At 62.7% G+C, this 20,581-nt stretch overlaps 2 protein-coding genes across 2 annotated transcripts; both read right to left on the bottom strand.

Moving 5' to 3' along the window:
• Positions 1-4,479: 4,479 nt before the first annotated feature.
• LOC132321617 (E3 ubiquitin-protein ligase BRE1B-like) lies at positions 4,480-10,603 on the bottom strand. Its single transcript, XM_059835088.1, has 5 exons — positions 10,361-10,603; positions 9,267-9,392; positions 8,584-8,724; positions 6,517-6,618; positions 4,480-4,873 (listed from the first exon to the last, which is right to left on the bottom strand). The coding sequence occupies exons 1-5, from the start codon at positions 10,601-10,603 to the stop codon at positions 4,697-4,699; spliced, it is 789 nt and encodes a 262-aa protein (XP_059691071.1). The 3' UTR covers positions 4,480-4,696.
• Positions 10,604-13,342: 2,739 nt separating this feature from the next.
• LOC132321616 (E3 ubiquitin-protein ligase BRE1B-like) lies at positions 13,343-18,448 on the bottom strand. Its single transcript, XM_059835087.1, is given in 6 exon segments — positions 13,343-13,736; positions 14,930-15,031; positions 16,965-17,063; positions 17,065-17,106; positions 17,648-17,773; positions 18,206-18,448. Coding segments are annotated over 6 exon segments (789 nt in total). The 3' UTR covers positions 13,343-13,559.
• Positions 18,449-20,581: the final 2,133 nt, after the last annotated feature.

Genomic DNA, 20,581 nt, shown 5'->3' with positions numbered 1-20,581 from the left:
AAGGTGTGAGGGACGGGCCGGGGGCAGCGGGGGGGCCCCGCTCCCCAGCCTAAACCAGTTCCCACTGGTGTAGCACTGGTTGAGGACACCCGTGGTAATGGCAGCTCAAACCCATTTCCCTCTTCCCAGCCTTCCTGGCTGCCGGGTGCAGCCGAGCCAGAGGCCGGGCAGGGGAGGCTCGTCCTGCCAGCGCTGCTCATGGCGGCAGAGGAGAGAGCGGCCTGATCCTGCTGAGCGCAGGGTCGCTCTCCCGCCTCGGCTGCCCCTCAGCCCGGCGCTGCTCGACACGCCGCTGCCGCACACAGGCTGGGCAGTTTGCCTGTCAGGCGCTTGGGACAGCTGCCCCAGGGGGGCAAAGGGGGGAAAGTCACTGCTCCGTCCTGCTGCTGAGAGCGTGATCGAGAGAGAGAGAGATGTCTGCAGCGGGCTCCCCTGGGAGGAACTTAGGCCTCGAAAGACCAGATACCATACCTTAAAAGTTGCTCTCATATGGCAAATGTTGTTTTCAAGGCCTATTTGACTGCTACGGGGCTCTCTACCAAAGAGCTGAGTCCAGGGAGAAGGGTGGACGGGAAGAAGGAGAGGGAGACCATTCCAGCAAACTTCCATGCTTTCCAGTCATTAATCACCAGGCAAAGGAATTAGAAATACTGAAAACCAAAACGCCAGGCACGCTGACAGGAGAGCTCATGGCAAAGTAACGTGCCCCACTTTGCCTGCCCCCAGCACAACCCTAGCTCGCCAAGAGCAGAGAGGGCCAAGAGCTATTTTCAGTGGACATCAGACAGACAGATGCCTAGAACAAAACTTGCTGGGGAGGATGCTGCCGTTAGACTTCTCCCTTTCTCGGAAGCTGATGTACCTGGACTGAACAACAGGGATAACCCAAAAAGTAGTCAGCGTCCTTGCACTAACGAAATCACACAAGAGCCCAAAGCCAGATGCCTTCCCTGCTCTCAGTCCCACCTATCCAACAGCTCAAAATCTTCCCAAAGCAGACAAATCAGCCTAGCAGGCAGGGCATGAAGCCACACTCCAGGCAGCCCCACAGACCCCACACCAACCAAAGGCACGGGCAGAACCAAGCCAGAAACTCACCTTTGCAGGGCTACAGCAACCACTGCCGCCAAGCACGGCTGAAACTGCCCGTCACCTTGCGTTTTTGCATGTCTCCTCATGAGACACCTCTGCCTTTCCCTCCTACACTGTGTTCTTTAGTACAGGAAGAGGCACCTGGTTGATCTTCTCTTTAACAGGTTATTAGACTATTCAGCTATCCAAAAGAGGGAGGGAGTGAGAGATAAGAGAGAAATGCAGATGAACTGAACTGCAGAAGAAGATCATTGACTACAAAGCAAAAGACCCAGAGGCCAGCTGGTGGTTTTACAGGGACAAAAGCAGGTGCAGGAAGAAGTACACAGAAGTGTTTGCAGGTAAAACCTAGCAGGGGACTAACGGTTCGTGATCTTACCCAGTATCACTAGAAGGCAGAGGCTGCTGTCAGAGCTGATCGGAGATGTGCCAAGACATTTAATAAAGTCAAGTTGCTGTTTCCATCCAGCTTAAAAATGTCAACTTACATCCCTCTCCTGTATTGGAATATCCAGACAGCGAACCACCACTGGAAGCTTTGTTCACAAGGCAGTTGTCTGACAAACCACTTTGTGACAAAAAGCAACAAGACGATTCAACAGGAGCACAGGCTGTGCAAATGCAATGTTTGCCAACAATCTCATACAGAGCAGACACTAAGGTCAACCCAAGAAAATTTAGAGACCTTGCCAAGTGATGTGAGTGCCACGGCAGCTCCACTGGCAGAAAACCTCTTGACTTTCAGCTGGACTTGGGAAAGGATTTTTTAAATCCTCTTTCCTCTGCGGCTACCCCGGCAGCTAGCAGTGGAGCAGTGCTGCCTGGATCCCCTCCTGCAGCACGGCCGAGCAAAACAGCAGCACAATGCAAACATCAGCCTCCATCAATGGCCCTGAGTGACCGACATCAGAGGTTCAGAAGAAGGAATAAGGCAATTGAACTACAAACAGAAACACATCATTTACTACTGAGGCAGAGCAGACAGCACGGTGTGTACGATCATGAAGTACTGAGACACGATTTCACCTCACATGGGGCAAGTTAGAAACATCTGAGGGTGGCACCCCAGCTCCTCTCACGGGTGGCCAGCCGGGTGCCCGAGCTGCTGACAGAAGCAACCAGGGAGCGCAGTGTGACCACACCGGTGCCCAGCACCTTTTGAGATGCACTGCTGGCACTGCTGCAGGGACAGGGCTCGTTTCCACCAGAGCAGGTGCTGCTTTCAACAGCTTTCCACCCACTGGCACCCCCAAACCCGAAATAACCCTTAGACCTGGTAGCATTGCCCAAATCCAGGAAGAAACCCTAAAGCCAGGTGCACCCCACACCCGGCAGCACCCCCGAAACCTCCAGCACGCACCTGACACGGCAACACCCCCAAACCCTGAGGTTTCCCCTCAAATTGGCAGCACCCACCAGACCCAGACACACACCCCAAAAGCTGTTTGCAACCTCCAAACCCACAAACACCCCCGAGCCCAGGAGCACACCTTAAACCTGTGAAGGGTCCCCCAAGTCCAGAAAGAGCTGCCAAATGCAGAAACAGCCCCAAACCGGGCACCTTTCTGCAGATCAGGCAGCTCCCTCCAAAACTGGCAGCACTGCCCAGCCCCAGCGGGGCGCAGCCGCCTGAGCCTGGTGGGCTGAGGCCACGCCATGGCAGCAGGGGCAGCCCCCGGGCTGGGCCCCCCCAACTTGTCCAAGACAGGGAATGGCGGCTGCAGCAGGGAGCCCGGGGTGGCCCATGTCCGACAGCAGCCTCACCACCAGCCCAGCTGCGCTACCACGGCTCCCTGGGACTTGCCAGGGCACTGGGGCCCAGTCAGGGCATCCTGGGCAAGGCTGCCCTCCCCGGGGCAGGGAGTGCCTGGGGGAATGGCGGAGCTGCGCCCGGAGGAGGGGAAGAGCTGTCTCAGGGTAATGGGGAAGGGGCAGAGACTGCGGGTGCAGACGGGGCTCAGGGGGTGTGTGTGAACATCGCACCAGGGAAAAAGCGCTGCTGCGGAGCGGCACTGAGCAGCAGCTTCCTGGGGCCAGCAAGGCCTGAAGCACGTGGCCAAGGTGGTGGGCAGCTGGCCAAGGCCAGCCGTAGGGAGGCAGGTCTGGGGAAGGTGCTGCCAACCGCAGGGGAGAAGACAACCCCCCAGTCCCGTCCCCTAACGCTGCCCCTCAAGAAAGGCAGAGGAGGATGACTGACAAATGAGCGTGGGATCTTCCAGGTCAGATGAGATGAGCAGCCAACTTTATTGTGCTGGGGGATGGGGGCCAGCACTTGGAGCTGGTGCGTGACCAGTCAGCAGCGTCTTCCAGGCCGGCTGTATGGTTTTTGCGCCCGACGCTTTAACCGTGAGCGGTGTCGGATCCGGTCTGGCCCAAGGTGGCTGGAGCGGCTGCTGGTCTCTAGCGCCAGAGCGCCACAGGACAGCCCTGATGCCGCCTGCCTCACCGTGGCTGAGGACCACGGTGGGGTTCAACAAACACAGACATGGGGAAAACCACAGTCCTCCAAGGTGGCCTTGACCCACCTCCAAGACCTGTGGTTGGCCATGGGGCACCCATGGGTGCTGTGGGTCGCGATGGGGCACCCATAGGTCTCACGCAGCACCCATGGGTGGCTGAGGACCAACATGGGGTTCAACTAACACAGACATAAGGAAAACCACGGTCCTCCAAGGTGGCCTTGACCCAACTCCAAGGCCCATGGTTGGCCATGGGGCACCCATGGGGGCTGTGGGTCGCGATGGGGCACCCATACGTCTCATAGGGCACCCATGGGTCTCACGCGGCACCCATGGGTGGCTGAGGACCACCGTGGGGTTCAACAAACACAGACATGGGGAAAACCACAGTCCTCCAAGGTGGCCTTGACCCACCTCCAAGACCTGTGGTTGGCCATGGGGCACCCATGGGTGCTGTGGGTCGCAATGGGGCACCCATAGGTCTCACGCGGCACCCATGGGTGGCTGAGGACCAACATGGGGTTCAACTAACACAGACACGGAGAAAACCACGGTTCTCCAAGGTTGGCCTTGACCCACCTCCAAGACCTGTGGTTGGCCATGGGGCACCCATGGGGGCTGTGGGTCACAATGGGGCACCCATAAGTCTCACGGGGCACCCACGGGTGGCCGAGGACCAACATGGGGTTCAGCAAACACAGACATGGGGAAAACCACGGTCCTCCAAGGTTGGCCTTGACCCACCTCCAAGACCTGTGGTTGGCCATGGGGCACCCATGGGTGCTGTGTGTTGCGATGGGGCACCCATAAGTCTCACAGGGCACCCATGGGTGGCTGAGGACCAACATGGGGTTCAACTAACACAGACACGAGGAAAACCACGGTCCTCCAAGGTGGCGTTGACCCACCTCCAAGACCTGTGGTTGGCCATGGGGCACCCATGGGTGCTGTGTGTTGCGATGGGGCACCCATAAGTCTCACAGGGCACCCATGGGTGGCTGAGGACCAACATGGGGTTCAACAAACACAGACACGAGGAAAAACACGGTCCTCCAAGGTGGCGTTGACCCACCTCCGCGGCCCTGTGGTCGGACAGGGAGCTCCCGCAGCCGGTTGGGGAGAGCACCCGCGGGTGCCGCGGTTGCTCAGCTGATGTAGACGCGGTGGAAGTCGTGGGCGCCGAAGGCGGCGTTGCACTTGGGGCACTTGCGCTGGCGCGTGTCGTAGCGGCTCTTGACGCACTCGAAGCAGAAGACGTGGAAGCACTTGGTGAGGACGGCGTCCTTCTTGCGGGCGTTGCAGCACGGGCAGGTCAGGCGGGCCTGGGGGCGGGGACAAGATGGCCGTCAGCCCCGCGGTGACACCCTACCGGACGTCTCCTGGCACCCATGGGTGCTCCGGACCCAACCCCATGTTCTTCCAAGCCCGTGCTGAGGTCCTCCGAGCCCAGCCCCAGGTCCTCCAACCCTACGGGAGGTGGTGGGGAGGGCGGGACAAGATGGCCGTCAGCCCCGTGGTGACACCCTACCGGCCGTCTCCTGGCACCCATGGGTGCTCCGGACCCAACCCCACGTTCTTCCAAGCCCGTGCTGAGGTCCTCCGAGCCCAGCCCCAGGTCCTCCAACCCTACGGGAGGTGGTGGGGAGGGCGGGACAAGATGGCTGACGGCCCCGGGGTGTGACCTGCAGCACCCATGGGTGCTCCGGCCCCAGCCGAGGTCCTCCAGCACCCACCCAAGGTCCTCCAAGCTACCCAAGGTCCTCCAGCCCCACCCAAGGTCCTCCACACCCATCTATGGGTCCTCCAGCCCCACCCAAGGTCCTCCAGCCCCACCCATGGGTCCTCCAGCACCCACCTATGGGTCCTCCAGCCCCACCCAAGGTCCTCCAGCACCCACCCAAGGTCCTCCAAGCCCACCCAGAGACCTCCAACCCCACCCAGAGACCTCCAACCCCACCCAAAATCCTTCAGCACCCACCCATGGGTCCTCCAGCCCCACCCAAGGTTCTCCAAGCCCACCCAGAGACCTTCAGCACCCACCCATGGGTCCTCTAGCCCCACCCAAGGGTCCTCCAACACACACCCAAGGTCCTCCAAACCCACCCGGAGACCTCCAACCCCACCCAAAGTCCTCCAGCACCCACCCAAGGTCCTCCAGCACCCACCCATGGGTCCTCCAACCCCACCCAAGGTCCTCCAGCCCCACTCAGAGTCCACCAGCACCCACCCATGGGTCCTCCAGCCCCACCCAAGGTCCTCCAGCACCCACCCATGGGTCCTCCAGCACCCACCCAAGGTTCTCCAAACCCACCCAGAGACCTTCAGCACCCACCCATGGGTCCTCTAGCCCCACCCAAGGGTCCTCCAACACCCACCCAAGGTCCTCCAAACCCACCCAGAGACCTCCAACCCCACCCAAAGTCCTCCAGCACCCACCCAAGGTCCTCCAGCACCCACCCAAGGTCCTCCAAGCCCACCCAGAGACCTCCAAGCCCACCCAAAATCCTTCAGCACCCACCCATGGGTCCTCCAGCCCCTATCCAAAGACCTCCAGCACCCACCCATGGGTCCTCCAACCCCACCCAAAGTCCTCCAGCCTCACCACAAGGTCCTCCAGCACCCATCCAGAGACCTCCAACCCCACCCAGAGACCTCCAACCCCACCCAAAATCCTTCAGCACCCACCCATGGGTCCTCCAGCCCCACCCAAGGGTCCTCCAACACCCACCCAAGGTTCTCCAAACCCACCCAGAGACCTCCAGCACCCATCCAGAGACCTCCAGCACCCATCCAGAGACCTCCAACCCCACCCAAAGTCCTCCAGCGCCCACCCATGGGTCCTCCAAGGTCCTCCAGCCACCTCGCCCAGCCGCCGGGAGCCCTGGGAGAAGGCGGGAGTGCCCCCCCCAACCCCACCCACCCCCTCCCCGGCACCCATGGGTGCCCCCCCCAACCCCCACCGCACCCGATACTCCTTGATCTCCTCCTGGAGGATCTGGTCGGCGTCGGCGTAGACCTCCACCTTCCGCTGCTTCTCCAGCTTCCGCCGCAGCTGCGACAGCTCCTCCTGCGGGGATGGGGGGCGATGACCCACGGCGGCACCGTGGGTCCCCGTAGACCCCTTATAGGTCCCTATAGACCCCCTATAGGTCCCCATAGACCCCCTACAGGTCCCTGCACACCTATAGGTCCCCACACACCTATAGGTCCCCACACACCTATAGGTCCCCACAGACCCCCTGTAGGGAACCACAGAGCCCCTATAGAGCCTCTACAGGAGCAACAAATCCCCTATAGATCTCTGCAGGTCCCCTATAGATCCCCACAGACCCTCTATAGGGCCCAACAAAGCCTCTAACAACCCCACAGACCCCCTATAGAGACCCCCAAAGCGTCTTTAAGTCCCCATAGATCTCCTATAAGATATCACAAAACCTTCTACATCTTCTATAGAACCCTATAACGTTCCTATAGAACCCCCCCCCACCCTATATGGTTCCCTAACACCCCACACCAGCTGTATCTTCCCCCCCCAAACCCTATAGAACCCATAGGGTGCCATAGGGACCCTATAGAGTCCCACACAGTCCCCGAACCTTCCCACAAAGCCCCCCAGAGCCGGTGTAGAGCCCCATAAGGAACCCCCAGCCACCCTATAGCTGGCCCCAGCCACCCTATAGCCACCCCCAGGCACCCTATAGAGCCCATAGGGGTCCTACAGAGTCCCCCGAGTCCCTGAACCACCCCACAGGGCTCCTCAGAGTCCACAGCGCACCCCCACAGAGCCCCATAAGGACCCCCCAGCCACCCCATAGCCCCCGTATTTCCCCCCAGGCCCTCTATAGAATCCATAGGGTGCCTCGAGGCTCCTATGGAGTTCTCCCGGGCCCCCAAACAGCCCCACGGGGCCCCCCAAAACCCACACAACCCCCACAGAACCCCATAAAGAATCGCTACTCATTCCTTACGCACCCATAGACCACCCCCCCAGGTCCCTATAGAGCTCACAGGGTGCTGTAGGCACCCTATAGAGTTCTCTGGACTCTACAGGGTGGTGTAGACACCCTATAGAGTTCTCCGGACTCTATAGGGCGGTGTAGGCACCCTATAGAGTTCTCTGGACTGTACGTGGTGGTGTAGGCACCCTATAGAGTTCTCTGGACTCTATAGGGCAGTATAGACACCCTATAGAGTTCTCCGGACTCTACATGGTGGTGTAGGCACCCTATAGAGTTCTCCGGACTCTATAGGGCGGTGTAGGCACCCTATAGAGTTCTCCGGACTCCATAGGGCGGTGTAGGCACCCTATACAGTTCTCTGGACTGTACAGGGTGGTGTAGGCACCCTATAGAGTTCTCCGGACTCTATAGGGCGGTGTAGGCACCCTATAGAGTTCTCCGGACTCCATAGGGCGGTGTAGGCACCCTATACAGTTCTCCGGACTCTATACGGCGGTGTAGGCACCCTATAGAGTTCTCCGGACTCTATAGGGCGGTGTAGGCACCCTATAGAGTTCTCCGGACTCTATAGGGCGGTGTAGGCACCCTATACAGTTCTCCGGACTCTATAGGGCGGTGTAGGCACCCTATACAGTTCTCCGGACTCTATACAGTGGTGTAGGCACCCTATAGAGTTGTCCGGACTCTATAGGGCGGTGTAGGCACCCTATACAGTTCTCCGGACTCTATAGGGCGGTGTAGGCACCCTATAGAGTTGTCCGGACTCTATAGGGCGGTGTAGGCACCCTATAGAGTTCTCCGGACTCTATAGGGCGGTGTAGACACCCTATAGAGTTCTCTGGACTCTATAGGGTGCTGTTCTCCGGACTCTATAGGGTGCTGTTCTCCGGACTCTACAGGGTGCTGTAGGCACCCTATAGAGTCCCGTGGACTCCCCAAACAGCCCCGGGGGGCACCCTACAGCCCACATAGCACCCTACAGAGCCCCCATAGCACCCCACACAGCCCCATAAGGACCCCCCCAGTGCCCCCACCCTGCGTCCCCCTATGGATGCTATAGGGGCCCCCCCTACCTGGGCCCGTTTGAGGCTGAGGGACTCCTTGTCCTTGGCGGCCCGGTTCTCGGCGGCGCAAGCCTGCAGCTCCCGCAGCCGCGCCTGGACGTGCTCCCCCTGCGCCCGCAGGTCCTCCGCCAGCTGCGCCGCTTCCACCGCCTGCACGGCCGGACGCATGGGTCCCCTTCCTCGGGGAATGGGGTGTCCCCCCCACTCATCTCCCGCTCCCCAAATCCCAACACCCCCATTAGCAGGGTCCCCCCACATCACCCCGACACCGGGGTCACCCCGTTTCCTCCCTCCCGGAACCCCGGGTGCTCCCCGCCACCCTCAAGCCCTTGAGATGTGGCTCCAAGGTGGGACCAGGAGAAGGTTCCTGGACACCTGGGTCCCCACGGCGAGCTCCAAGGGTGTCATCGCCCGGACCCCTGGCTGCCCCCAGACACCTGGGTCCCACCCGGATACCTGGGTGCCCCCCTGGACCCCTGGGTGCCCCCCTAGACACCTGGGTGCCCCCCGCCACCATCAAGCCATTGAGATGTGGCTCCAAGGTGCGACCAGGAGAAGGTTCCTGGACACCTGGGTCCTCATGGAGAGGTCCAAGGGTGTCATCACCTGGACCCCTGGGTGCCCCCAGATGCCTGGATCCCACCCGGATGCCTGGGTGCCCCCCCGAACACCTGGGTGCCCCCCTTTCCCACCTTCCTCTTGTTGAGCTCCAGAGCTTGGGAGCGCAGGGCCAACTCCTTCTCCACCGCCGCCAGACTGCTCTGCAGCCCCCGCTCCTTCTCCTCCAGCTTCTGCACCACCAGCAACTGGGCGTCCACCTGGGGATGACACCCACCACGGACGCTTGGGTGCCCCCCCCCACGTCCACGGGTCCCCCCAAGATGCTGGGGTACCCCCAAAACACCTGCGTCCCCCCCCCAGATGCTGGGGTCGCCCCCCAGACATCTGGGTCCCACCTGGGTCTTGATGGTGAGAACCTTCTCCACCACCTCAACCTTCTCCTGCCCACCGGCGTCCCTCCAGCCCCACAACCACCGGGGTCCCCCCAGAAATCGGGGTCCCCCCAAATCCCCCCTGGACATCTGGGTTCCCCTGGACCTCCCCAGACACCTGGGTGCCCCCCAAGACACCTGGGTCCCACCTGGGTCTTGATGGTGAGAACCTTCTCCACCACCTCAACCTTCTCCTGACCACCTAGGTGCCTCCAGCCCCCCAACCACCGGGGTCCCCCCAAAAATCGGGGTCCCCCCAAATCCCTGCTGGACATCTGGGTCTCCCTGGACCTCCCCGGACACCTGGGTGCCCCCCGAGATGTGTGGGTCCCACCTGGGTCTTGATGGTGAGAACCTTCTCCACCACCTCAACCTTCTCCTGCCCACCTACGTCCCTCCAGCCCCCCAACCACTGGGGTCCCCCCAAAAATCGGGGTCCCCCCAAATCCTCCTGGACCTCCCCAGACACCTGGGTGCCCCCCAAGACATCTGGGTCCCACCTAAACCTTAATGGTGAGAACCTTCTCCACTACCTCAACCTTCTCCTGCCCACCTACATCCCTCCAGCCCCCCAACCACCGGGGTCCCCCCAAAAATCGGGGTCCCCCCAAATCCTCCTGGACCTCCCCAGACACCTGGGTGCCCCCCAAGACATCTGGGTCCCACCTAAACCTTAATGGTGAGAACCTTCTGCACCACCTCAACCTTCTCCTGCCCACCTGCGTCCCTCCAGCCCCCCAACCACCGGGGTCCCCCCAAAAATGGGGGTCCCCCCAAATCGCCCCGGCTCCCACCTGAGCCTTGAGGGCGAGGACCTGCTCGGCCAACTCGTCCTTCTCCTCCCGCAGCAGCTTGTGGATCTGGTTGGCCTTAATCCTCTCCGACATCAGCTTGAAGTTGGCGTCGTCCTTCTCCCGCAGCTGCTGCAGCAGCCGCAGGTTCTGCTCCTGCATGTCCTCGAAGGCCTGACCCGTCACGTCCATCTCCGACAGCAGCGCCTCCTCCTCCTGCCCCGCCCCGGGGTGGGGCCGCAACATGGCCGCCGTCAGGGCCACGCCCCAAGACCCCCTCCCTGCCCCGCCCTGAAGCCGGGCGGCGGCGGCGCGCCGGTGACCTCGTGAGCCTCGCCCCGCCACGGGCGCATCCCGCCCGCCGGCGCGGAGGCGGAGAGCCCTTGCGGCATCGCGAGCCGCGGCGTAGGAGGCGCTGATGATGTCACGCGGCCCGCCTGTGATGTCAGAAGGACCGCCCAGCAACCCTAAAGGCTGCTCCCCCGCCCCTGTCGCCGACGTTTCCTCTCCCCGTCTTTTACCGACCGATAAAAACACGCTGATGACGTCACAGCCTCTATCTATGACCTCATCAGACACGCCTATGACATCACACTGCCCACCCCCCCGCCGCCGTGAGCCCCGCCCACCCCCCATCCCCTAACCCCCACGTCTCCCACTGACTCCTCCCTTAGAGGCCACGCCCCTCGGAACCAGGCCACGCCCTCCAGGACCAAGCCACGCCCCCATAGGCTTGCCCTGGGGGGAAACCACGCCCCCCGATGCCACAGGCCACGCCCCCAATGCCACAGGCCACGCCTACTGCCCCATCAGACCACACCCCTTCCCATAACATCACCCCCACAAGCCACACCCCCCGAAGCCCCGCCCCTTTCATATGACCCCCCCCACCCCAAAGGCCCTGCCCATCCCTTAGGCCCTGCCCCCTCCACGCCCACCAAGGCCCTGCCACCCCGAGGCCCCGCCCCTCCCACCCCAGCCACACCCCCAATCCCTAGGCCACACCCCCTCCCTGCTAACCGGCCACCACATAGGCCCAAGGCCACGCCCCCTCCCTTAAAGCCACGCCCCCACCCTCACCTCCCTCCTTTCCCCGGGTGAAGCCCCGCTCCCCCGAGTCCCGCCCCCCACCCCGGCCACACCCCCTCCCCTAAGGCCACGCCTTCCCTTAAGGCCACACCCCCTCCCTCATCTCCCTCCTTTCTTCGGGCTAAGCCCCCCGAGGCCCCGCCCCTTCCACCCCGGCCACACCCCCTCCCCTAAGGCCACGCCCCCTCCTCCCTCAACTCCCTCCTTCCCCTGCAGCCCCCTTTCCCCGGGTGACCCCGCCCCCCCGAGGCCCCGCCCCTCCCACACCCCCTCCCCTAAGACCACGCCCCCTCCCCTAAGACCACGCCCCCTCCTCCCTCCTTCCCCTGCAGTCTCATTTCCTGGGCAAGGCTGCCCTCCCCGGGGCAGGGAGTGCCTGGGGGAATGGCGGAGCTGCGCCCGGAGGAGGGGAAGAGCTGTCTCAGGGTAATGGGGAAGGGGCAGAGACTGCGGGTGCAGACGGGGCTCAGGGGGTGTGTGTGAACATCGCACCAGGGAAAAAGCGCTGCTGCGGAGCGGCACTGAGCAGCAGCTTCCTGGGGCCAGCAAGGCCTGAAGCACGTGGCCAAGGTGGTGGGCAGCTGGCCAAGGCCAGCCGTAGGGAGGCAGGTCTGGGGAAGGTGCTGCCAACCGCAGGGGAGAAGACAACCCCCCAGTCCCGTCCCCTAACGCTGCCCCTCAAGAAAGGCAGAGGAGGATGACTGACAAATGAGCGTGGGATCTTCCAGGTCAGATGAGATGAGCAGCCAACTTTATTGTGCTGGGGGATGGGGGCCAGCACTTGGAGCTGGTGCGTGACCAGTCAGCAGCGTCTTCCAGGCCGGCTGTATGGTTTTTGCGCCCGACGCTTTAACCGTGAGCGGTGTCGGATCCGGTCTGGCCCAAGGTGGCTGGAGCGGCTGCTGGTCTCTAGCGCCAGAGCGCCACAGGACAGCCCTGATGCCGCCTGCCTCACCGTGGCTGAGGACCACGGTGGGGTTCAACAAACACAGACATGGGGAAAACCACAGTCCTCCAAGGTGGCCTTGACCCACCTCCAAGACCTGTGGTTGGCCATGGGGCACCCATGGGTGCTGTGGGTCGCGATGGGGCACCCATAGGTCTCACGCAGCACCCATGGGTGGCTGAGGACCAACATGGGGTTCAACTAACACAGACATAAGGAAAACCACGGTCCTCCAAGGTGGCCTTGACCCAACTCCAAGGCCCATGGTTGGCCATGGGGCACCCATGGGGGCTGTGGGTCGCGATGGGGCACCCATACGTCTCATAGGGCACCCATGGGTCTCACGCGGCACCCATGGGTGGCTGAGGACCACCGTGGGGTTCAACAAACACAGACATGGGGAAAACCACAGTCCTCCAAGGTGGCCTTGACCCACCTCCAAGACCTGTGGTTGGCCATGGGGCACCCATGGGTGCTGTGGGTCGCAATGGGGCACCCATAGGTCTCACGCGGCACCCATGGGTGGCTGAGGACCAACATGGGGTTCAACTAACACAGACACGGAGAAAACCACGGTTCTCCAAGGTTGGCCTTGACCCACCTCCAAGACCTGTGGTTGGCCATGGGGCACCCATGGGGGCTGTGGGTCACAATGGGGCACCCATAAGTCTCACGGGGCACCCACGGGTGGCCGAGGACCAACATGGGGTTCAGCAAACACAGACATGGGGAAAACCACGGTCCTCCAAGGTTGGCCTTGACCCACCTCCAAGACCTGTGGTTGGCCATGGGGCACCCATGGGTGCTGTGTGTTGCGATGGGGCACCCATAAGTCTCACAGGGCACCCATGGGTGGCTGAGGACCAACATGGGGTTCAACTAACACAGACACGAGGAAAACCACGGTCCTCCAAGGTGGCGTTGACCCACCTCCAAGACCTGTGGTTGGCCATGGGGCACCCATGGGTGCTGTGTGTTGCGATGGGGCACCCATAAGTCTCACAGGGCACCCATGGGTGGCTGAGGACCAACATGGGGTTCAACAAACACAGACACGAGGAAAAACACGGTCCTCCAAGGTGGCGTTGACCCACCTCCGCGGCCCTGTGGTCGGACAGGGAGCTCCCGCAGCCGGTTGGGGAGAGCACCCGCGGGTGCCGCGGTTGCTCAGCTGATGTAGACGCGGTGGAAGTCGTGGGCGCCGAAGGCGGCGTTGCACTTGGGGCACTTGCGCTGGCGCGTGTCGTAGCGGCTCTTGACGCACTCGAAGCAGAAGACGTGGAAGCACTTGGTGAGGACGGCGTCCTTCTTGCGGGCGTTGCAGCACGGGCAGGTCAGGCGGGCCTGGGGGCGGGGACAAGATGGCCGTCAGCCCCGCGGTGACACCCTACCGGACGTCTCCTGGCACCCATGGGTGCTCCGGACCCAACCCCATGTTCTTCCAAGCCCGTGCTGAGGTCCTCCGAGCCCAGCCCCAGGTCCTCCAACCCTACGGGAGGTGGTGGGGAGGGCGGGACAAGATGGCTGACGGCCCCGGGGTGTGACCTGCAGCACCCATGGGTGCTCCGGCCCCAGCCGAGGTCCTCCAGCACCCACCCAAGGTCCTCCAAGCTACCCAAGGTCCTCCAGCCCCACCCAAGGTCCTCCACACCCATCTATGGGTCCTCCAGCCCCACCCAAGGTCCTCCAGCCCCACCCATGGGTCCTCCAGCACCCACCTATGGGTCCTCCAGCCCCACCCAAGGTCCTCCAGCACCCACCCAAGGTCCTCCAAGCCCACCCAGAGACCTCCAACCCCACCCAGAGACCTCCAACCCCACCCAAAATCCTTCAGCACCCACCCATGGGTCCTCCAGCCCCACCCAAGGTTCTCCAAGCCCACCCAGAGACCTTCAGCACCCACCCATGGGTCCTCTAGCCCCACCCAAGGGTCCTCCAACACCCACCCAAGGTCCTCCAAACCCACCCGGAGACCTCCAACCCCACCCAAAGTCCTCCAGCACCCACCCAAGGTCCTCCAGCACCCACCCAAGGTCCTCCAAGCCCACCCAGAGACCTCCAAGCCCACCCAAAATCCTTCAGCACCCACCCATGGGTCCTCCAGCCCCTATCCAAAGACCTCCAGCACCCACCCATGGGTCCTCCAACCCCACCCAAAGTCCTCCAGCCTCACCACAAGGTCCTCCAGCACCCATCCAGAGACCTCCAACCCCACCCAGAGACCTCCAACCCCACCCAAAATCCTTCAGCACCCACCCATGGGTCCTCCAGCCCCACCCAAGGGTCCTCCAACACCCACCCAAGGTTCTCCAAACCCACCCAGAGACCTCCAGCACCCATCCAGAGACCTCCAGCACCCATCCAGAGACCTCCAACCCCACCCAAAGTCCTCCAGCGCCCACCCATGGGTCCTCCAAGGTCCTCCAGCCACCTCGCCCAGCCGCCGGGAGCCCTGGGAGAAGGCGGGAGTGCCCCCCCCAACCCCACCCACCCCCTCCCCGGCACCCATGGGTGCCCCCCCCCAACCCCCACCGCACCCGATACTCCTTGATCTCCTCCTGGAGGATCTGGTCGGCGTCGGCGTAGACCTCCACCTTCCGCTGCTTCTCCAGCTTCCGCCGCAGCTGCGACAGCTCCTCCTGCGGGGATGGGGGGCGATGACCCACGGCGGCACCGTGGGTCCCCGTAGACCCCTTATAGGTCCCTATAGACCCCCTATAGGTCCCCATAGACCCCCTACAGGTCCCTGCACACCTATAGGTCCCCACACACCTATAGGTCCCCACACACCTATAGGTCCCCACAGACCCCCTGTAGGGAACCACAGAGCCCCTATAGAGCCTCTACAGGAGCAACAAATCCCCTATAGATCTCTGCAGATCCCCTATAGATCCCCACAGACCCTCTATAGGGCCCAACAAAGCCTCTAACAACCCCACAGACCCCCTATAGAGACCCCCAAAGCGTCTTTAAGTCCCCATAGATCTCCTATAAGATATCACAAAACCTTCTACATCTTCTATAGAACCCTATAACGTTCCTATAGAACCCCCCCCCACCCTATATGGTTCCCTAACACCCCACACCAGCTGTATCTTCCCCCCCCAAACCCTATAGAACCCATAGGGTGCCATAGGGACCCTATAGAGTCCCACACAGTCCCCGAACCTTCCCACAAAGCCCCCCAGAGCCGGTGTAGAGCCCCATAAGGAACCCCCAGCCACCCTATAGCTGGCCCCAGCCACCCTATAGCCACCCCCAGGCACCCTATAGAGCCCATAGGGGTCCTACAGAGTCCCCCGAGTCCCTGAACCACCCCACAGGGCTCCTCAGAGTCCACAGCGCACCCCCACAGAGCCCCATAAGGACCCCCCAGCCACCCCATAGCCCCCGTATTTCCCCCCAGGCCCTCTATAGAATCCATAGGGTGCCTCGAGGCTCCTATGGAGTTCTCCCGGGCCCCCAAACAGCCCCCACGGGGCCCCCCAAAACCCACACAACCCCCACAGAACCCCATAAAGAATCGCTACTCATTCCTTACGCACCCATAGACCGCCCCCCCAGGTCCCCTATAGAGCTCACAGGGTGCTGTAGGCACCCTATAGAGTTCTCTGGACTCTACAGGGTGGTGTAGACACCCCTATAGAGTTCTCCGGACTCTATAGGGCGGTGTAGGCACCCTATAGAGTTCTCTGGACTGTACGTGGTGGTGTAGGCACCCTATAGAGTTCTCTGGACTCTATAGGGCAGTATAGACACCCTATAGAGTTCTCCGGACTCTACATGGTGGTGTAGGCACCCTATAGAGTTCTCCGGACTCTATAGGGCGGTGTAGGCCACCCTATAGAGTTCTCCGGACTCCATAGGGCGGTATAGACACCCTATACAGTTCTCTGGACTGTACAGGGTGGTGTAGGCACCCTATAGAGTTCTCCGGACTCTATAGGGCGGTGTAGGCACCCTATAGAGTTCTCCGGACTCCATAGGGCGGTGTAGGCACCCTATACAGTTCTCCGGACTCTATACGGCGGTGTAGGCACCCTATAGAGTTCTCCGGACTCTATAGGGCGGTGTAGGCACCCTATAGAGTTCTCCGGACTCTATAGGGCGGTGTAGGCACCCTATACAGTTCTCCGGACTCTATAGGGCGCGGTGTAGGCACCCTATACAGTTCTCCGGACTCTATACAGTGGTGTAGGCACCCTATAGAGTTCTCCGGACTCTATAGGGCGGTGTAGGCACCCTATACAGTTCTCCGGACTCTATAGGGCGGTGTAGGCACCCTATAGAGTTCTCCGGACTCTATAGGGCGGTGTAGACACCCTATAGAGTTCTCTGGACTCTATAGGGTGCTGTTCTCCGGACTCTATAGGGTGCTGTTCTCCGGACTCTACAGGGTGCTGTAGGCACCCTATAGAGTCCCGTGGACTCCCCAAACAGCCCCGGGGGGCACCCTACAGCCCACATAGCACCCTACAGAGCCCCCATAGCACCCCACACAGCCCCATAAGGACCCCCCCAGTGCCCCCCACCCTGCGTCCCCCTATGGATGCTATAGGGGCCCCCCCCTACCTGGGCCCGTTTGAGGCTGAGGGACTCCTTGTCCTTGGCGGCCCGGTTCTCGGCGGCGCAAGCCTGCAGCTCCCGCAGCCGCGCCTGGACGTGCTCCCCCCTGCGCCCGCAGGTCCTCCGCCAGCTGCGCCGCTTCCACCGCCTGCACGGCCGGATGCATGGGTCCCCTTCCTCGGGGAATGGGGTGTCCCCCCCACTCATCTCCCGCTCCCCAAATCCCAACACCCCCATTAGCAGGGTCCCCCACATCACCCCGACACCGGGGTCACCCCGTTTCCTCCCTCCCGGAACCCCGGGTGCTCCCCGCCACCCTCAAGCCCTTGAGATGTGGCTCCAAGGTGGGACCAGGAGAAGGTTCCTGGACACCTGGGTCCCCACGGCGAGCTCCAAGGGTGTCATCGCCCGGACCCCTGGCTGCCCCCAGACACCTGGGTCCCACCCGGATACCTGGGTGCCCCCCTGGACCCCTGGGTGCCCCCCTAGACACCTGGGTGCCCCCCGCCACCATCAAGCCATTGAGATGTGGCTCCAAGGTGCGACCAGGAGAAGGTTCCTGGACACCTGGGTCCTCATGGAGAGGTCCAAGGGTGTCATCACCTGGACCCCTGGGTGCCCCCAGATGCCTGGATCCCACCCGGATGCCTGGGTGCCCCCCCGAACACCTGGGTGCCCCCCTTTCCCACCTTCCTCTTGTTGAGCTCCAGAGCTTGGGAGCGCAGGGCCAACTCCTTCTCCACCGCCGCCAGACTGCTCTGCAGCCCCCGCTCCTTCTCCTCCAGCTTCTGCACCACCAGCAACTGGGCGTCCACCTGGGGATGACACCCACCACGGACGCTTGGGTGCCCCCCCCCACGTCCACGGGTCCCCCCAAGATGCTGGGGTACCCCCAAAACACCTGCGTCCCCCCCCCAGATGCTGGGGTCGCCCCCCAGACATCTGGGTCCCACCTGGGTCTTGATGGTGAGAACCTTCTCCACCACCTCAACCTTCTCCTGCCCACCGGCGTCCCTCCAGCCCCACAACCACCGGGGTCCCCCCAGAAATCGGGGTCCCCCCAAATCCTCCTGGACCTCCCCAGACACCTGGGTGCCCCCCAAGACATCTGGGTCCCACCTAAACCTTAATGGTGAGAACCTTCTGCACCACCTCAACCTTCTCCTGCCCACCTGCGTCCCTCCAGCCCCCCAACCACCGGGGTCCCCCCAAAAATGGGGGTCCCCCCAAATCGCCCCGGCTCCCACCTGAGCCTTGAGGGCGAGGACCTGCTCGGCCAACTCGTCCTTCTCCTCCCGCAGCAGCTTGTGGATCTGGTTGGCCTTAATCCTCTCCGACATCAGCTTGAAGTTGGCGTCGTCCTTCTCCCGCAGCTGCTGCAGCAGCCGCAGGTTCTGCTCCTGCATGTCCTCGAAGGCCTGACCCGTCATGTCCATCTCCGACAGCAGCGCCTCCTCCTCCTGCCCCGCCCCGGGGTGGGGCCGCAACATGGCCGCCGTCAGGGCCACGCCCCAAGACCCCCTCCCTGCCCCGCCCTGAAGCCGGGCGGCGGCGGCGCGCCGGTGACCTCGTGAGCCTCGCCCCGCCACGGGCGCATCCCGCCCGCCGGCGCGGAGGCGGAGAGCCCTTGCGGCATCGCGAGCCGCGGCGTAGGAGGCGCTGATGATGTCACGCGGCCCGCCTGTGATGTCAGAAGGACCGCCCAGCAACCCTAAAGGCTGCTCCCCCGCCCCTGTCGCCGACGTTTCCTCTCCCCGTCTTTTACCGACCGATAAAAACACGCTGATGACGTCACAGCCTCTATCTATGACCTCATCAGACACGCCTATGACATCACACTGCCCACCCCCCCGCCGCCGTGAGCCCCGCCCACCCCCCATCCCCTAACCCCCACGTCTCCCACTGACTCCTCCCTTAGAGGCCACGCCCCTCGGAACCAGGCCACGCCCTCCAGGACCAAGCCACGCCCCCATAGGCTTGCCCTGGGGGGAAACCACGCCCCCCGATGCCACAGGCCACGCCCCCAATGCCACAGGCCACGCCTACTGCCCCATCAGACCACACCCCTTCCCATAACATCACCCCCACAAGCCACACCCCCCGAAGCCCCGCCCCTTTCATATGACCCCCCCCACCCCAAAGGCCCTGCCCATCCCTTAGGCCCTGCCCCCTCCACGCCCACCAAGGCCCTGCCACCCCGAGGCCCCGCCCCTCCCACCCCAGCCACACCCCCAATCCCTAGGCCACACCCCCTCTCTGCTAACCGGCCACCACATAGGCCCAAGGCCACGCCCCCTCCCTTAAAGCCACGCCCCCACCCTCACCTCCCTCCTTTCCCCGGGTGAAGCCCCGCTCCCCCGAGTCCCGCCCCCCACCCCGGCCACACCCCCTCCCCTAAGGCCACGCCTTCCCTTAAGGCCACACCCCCTCCCTCATCTCCCTCCTTTCTTCGGGCTAAGCCCCCCGAGGCCCCGCCCCTTCCACCCCGGCCACACCCCCTCCCCTAAGGCCACGCCCCCTCCTCCCTCAACTCCCTCCTTCCCCTGCAGCCCCCTTTCCCCGGGTGACCCCGCCCCCCCGAGGCCCCGCCCCTCCCACACCCCCTCCCCTAAGACCACGCCCCCTCCCCTAAGACCACGCCCCCTCCTCCCTCCTTCCCCTGCAGTCTCATTTCCTGGGCAAGGCTGCCCTCCCCGGGGCAGGGAGTGCCTGGGGGAATGGCGGAGCTGCGCCCGGAGGAGGGGAAGAGCTGTCTCAGGGTAATGGGGAAGGGGCAGAGACTGCGGGTGCAGACGGGGCTCAGGGGGTGTGTGTGAACATCGCACCAGGGAAAAAGCGCTGCTGCGGAGCGGCACTGAGCAGCAGCTTCCTGGGGCCAGCAAGGCCTGAAGCACGTGGCCAAGGTGGTGGGCAGCTGGCCAAGGCCAGCCGTAGGGAGGCAGGTCTGGGGAAGGTGCTGCCAACCGCAGGGGAGAAGACAACCCCCCAGTCCCGTCCCCTAACGCTGCCCCTCAAGAAAGGCAGAGGAGGATGACTGACAAATGAGCGTGGGATCTTCCAGGTCAGATGAGATGAGCAGCCAACTTTATTGTGCTGGGGGATGGGGGCCAGCACTTGGAGCTGGTGCGTGACCAGTCAGCAGCGTCTTCCAGGCCGGCTGTATGGTTTTTGCGCCCGACGCTTTAACCGTGAGCGGTGTCGGATCCGGTCTGGCCCAAGGTGGCTGGAGCGGCTGCTGGTCTCTAGCGCCAGAGCGCCACAGGACAGCCCTGATGCCGCCTGCCTCACCGTGGCTGAGGACCACGGTGGGGTTCAACAAACACAGACATGGGGAAAACCACAGTCCTCCAAGGTGGCCTTGACCCACCTCCAAGACCTGTGGTTGGCCATGGGGCACCCATGGGTGCTGTGGGTCGCGATGGGGCACCCATAGGTCTCACGCAGCACCCATGGGTGGCTGAGGACCAACATGGGGTTCAACTAACACAGACATAAGGAAAACCACGGTCCTCCAAGGTGGCCTTGACCCAACTCCAAGGCCCATGGTTGGCCATGGGGCACCCATGGGGGCTGTGGGTCGCGATGGGGCACCCATACGTCTCATAGGGCACCCATGGGTCTCA

This window comes from Gavia stellata, unplaced genomic scaffold, assembly GCF_030936135.1.
Source record: "Gavia stellata isolate bGavSte3 unplaced genomic scaffold, bGavSte3.hap2 HAP2_SCAFFOLD_554, whole genome shotgun sequence".
NCBI lineage: Eukaryota > Metazoa > Chordata > Aves > Gaviiformes > Gaviidae > Gavia > Gavia stellata.
This window is presented reverse-complemented; position numbering and strand designations above follow the sequence as displayed.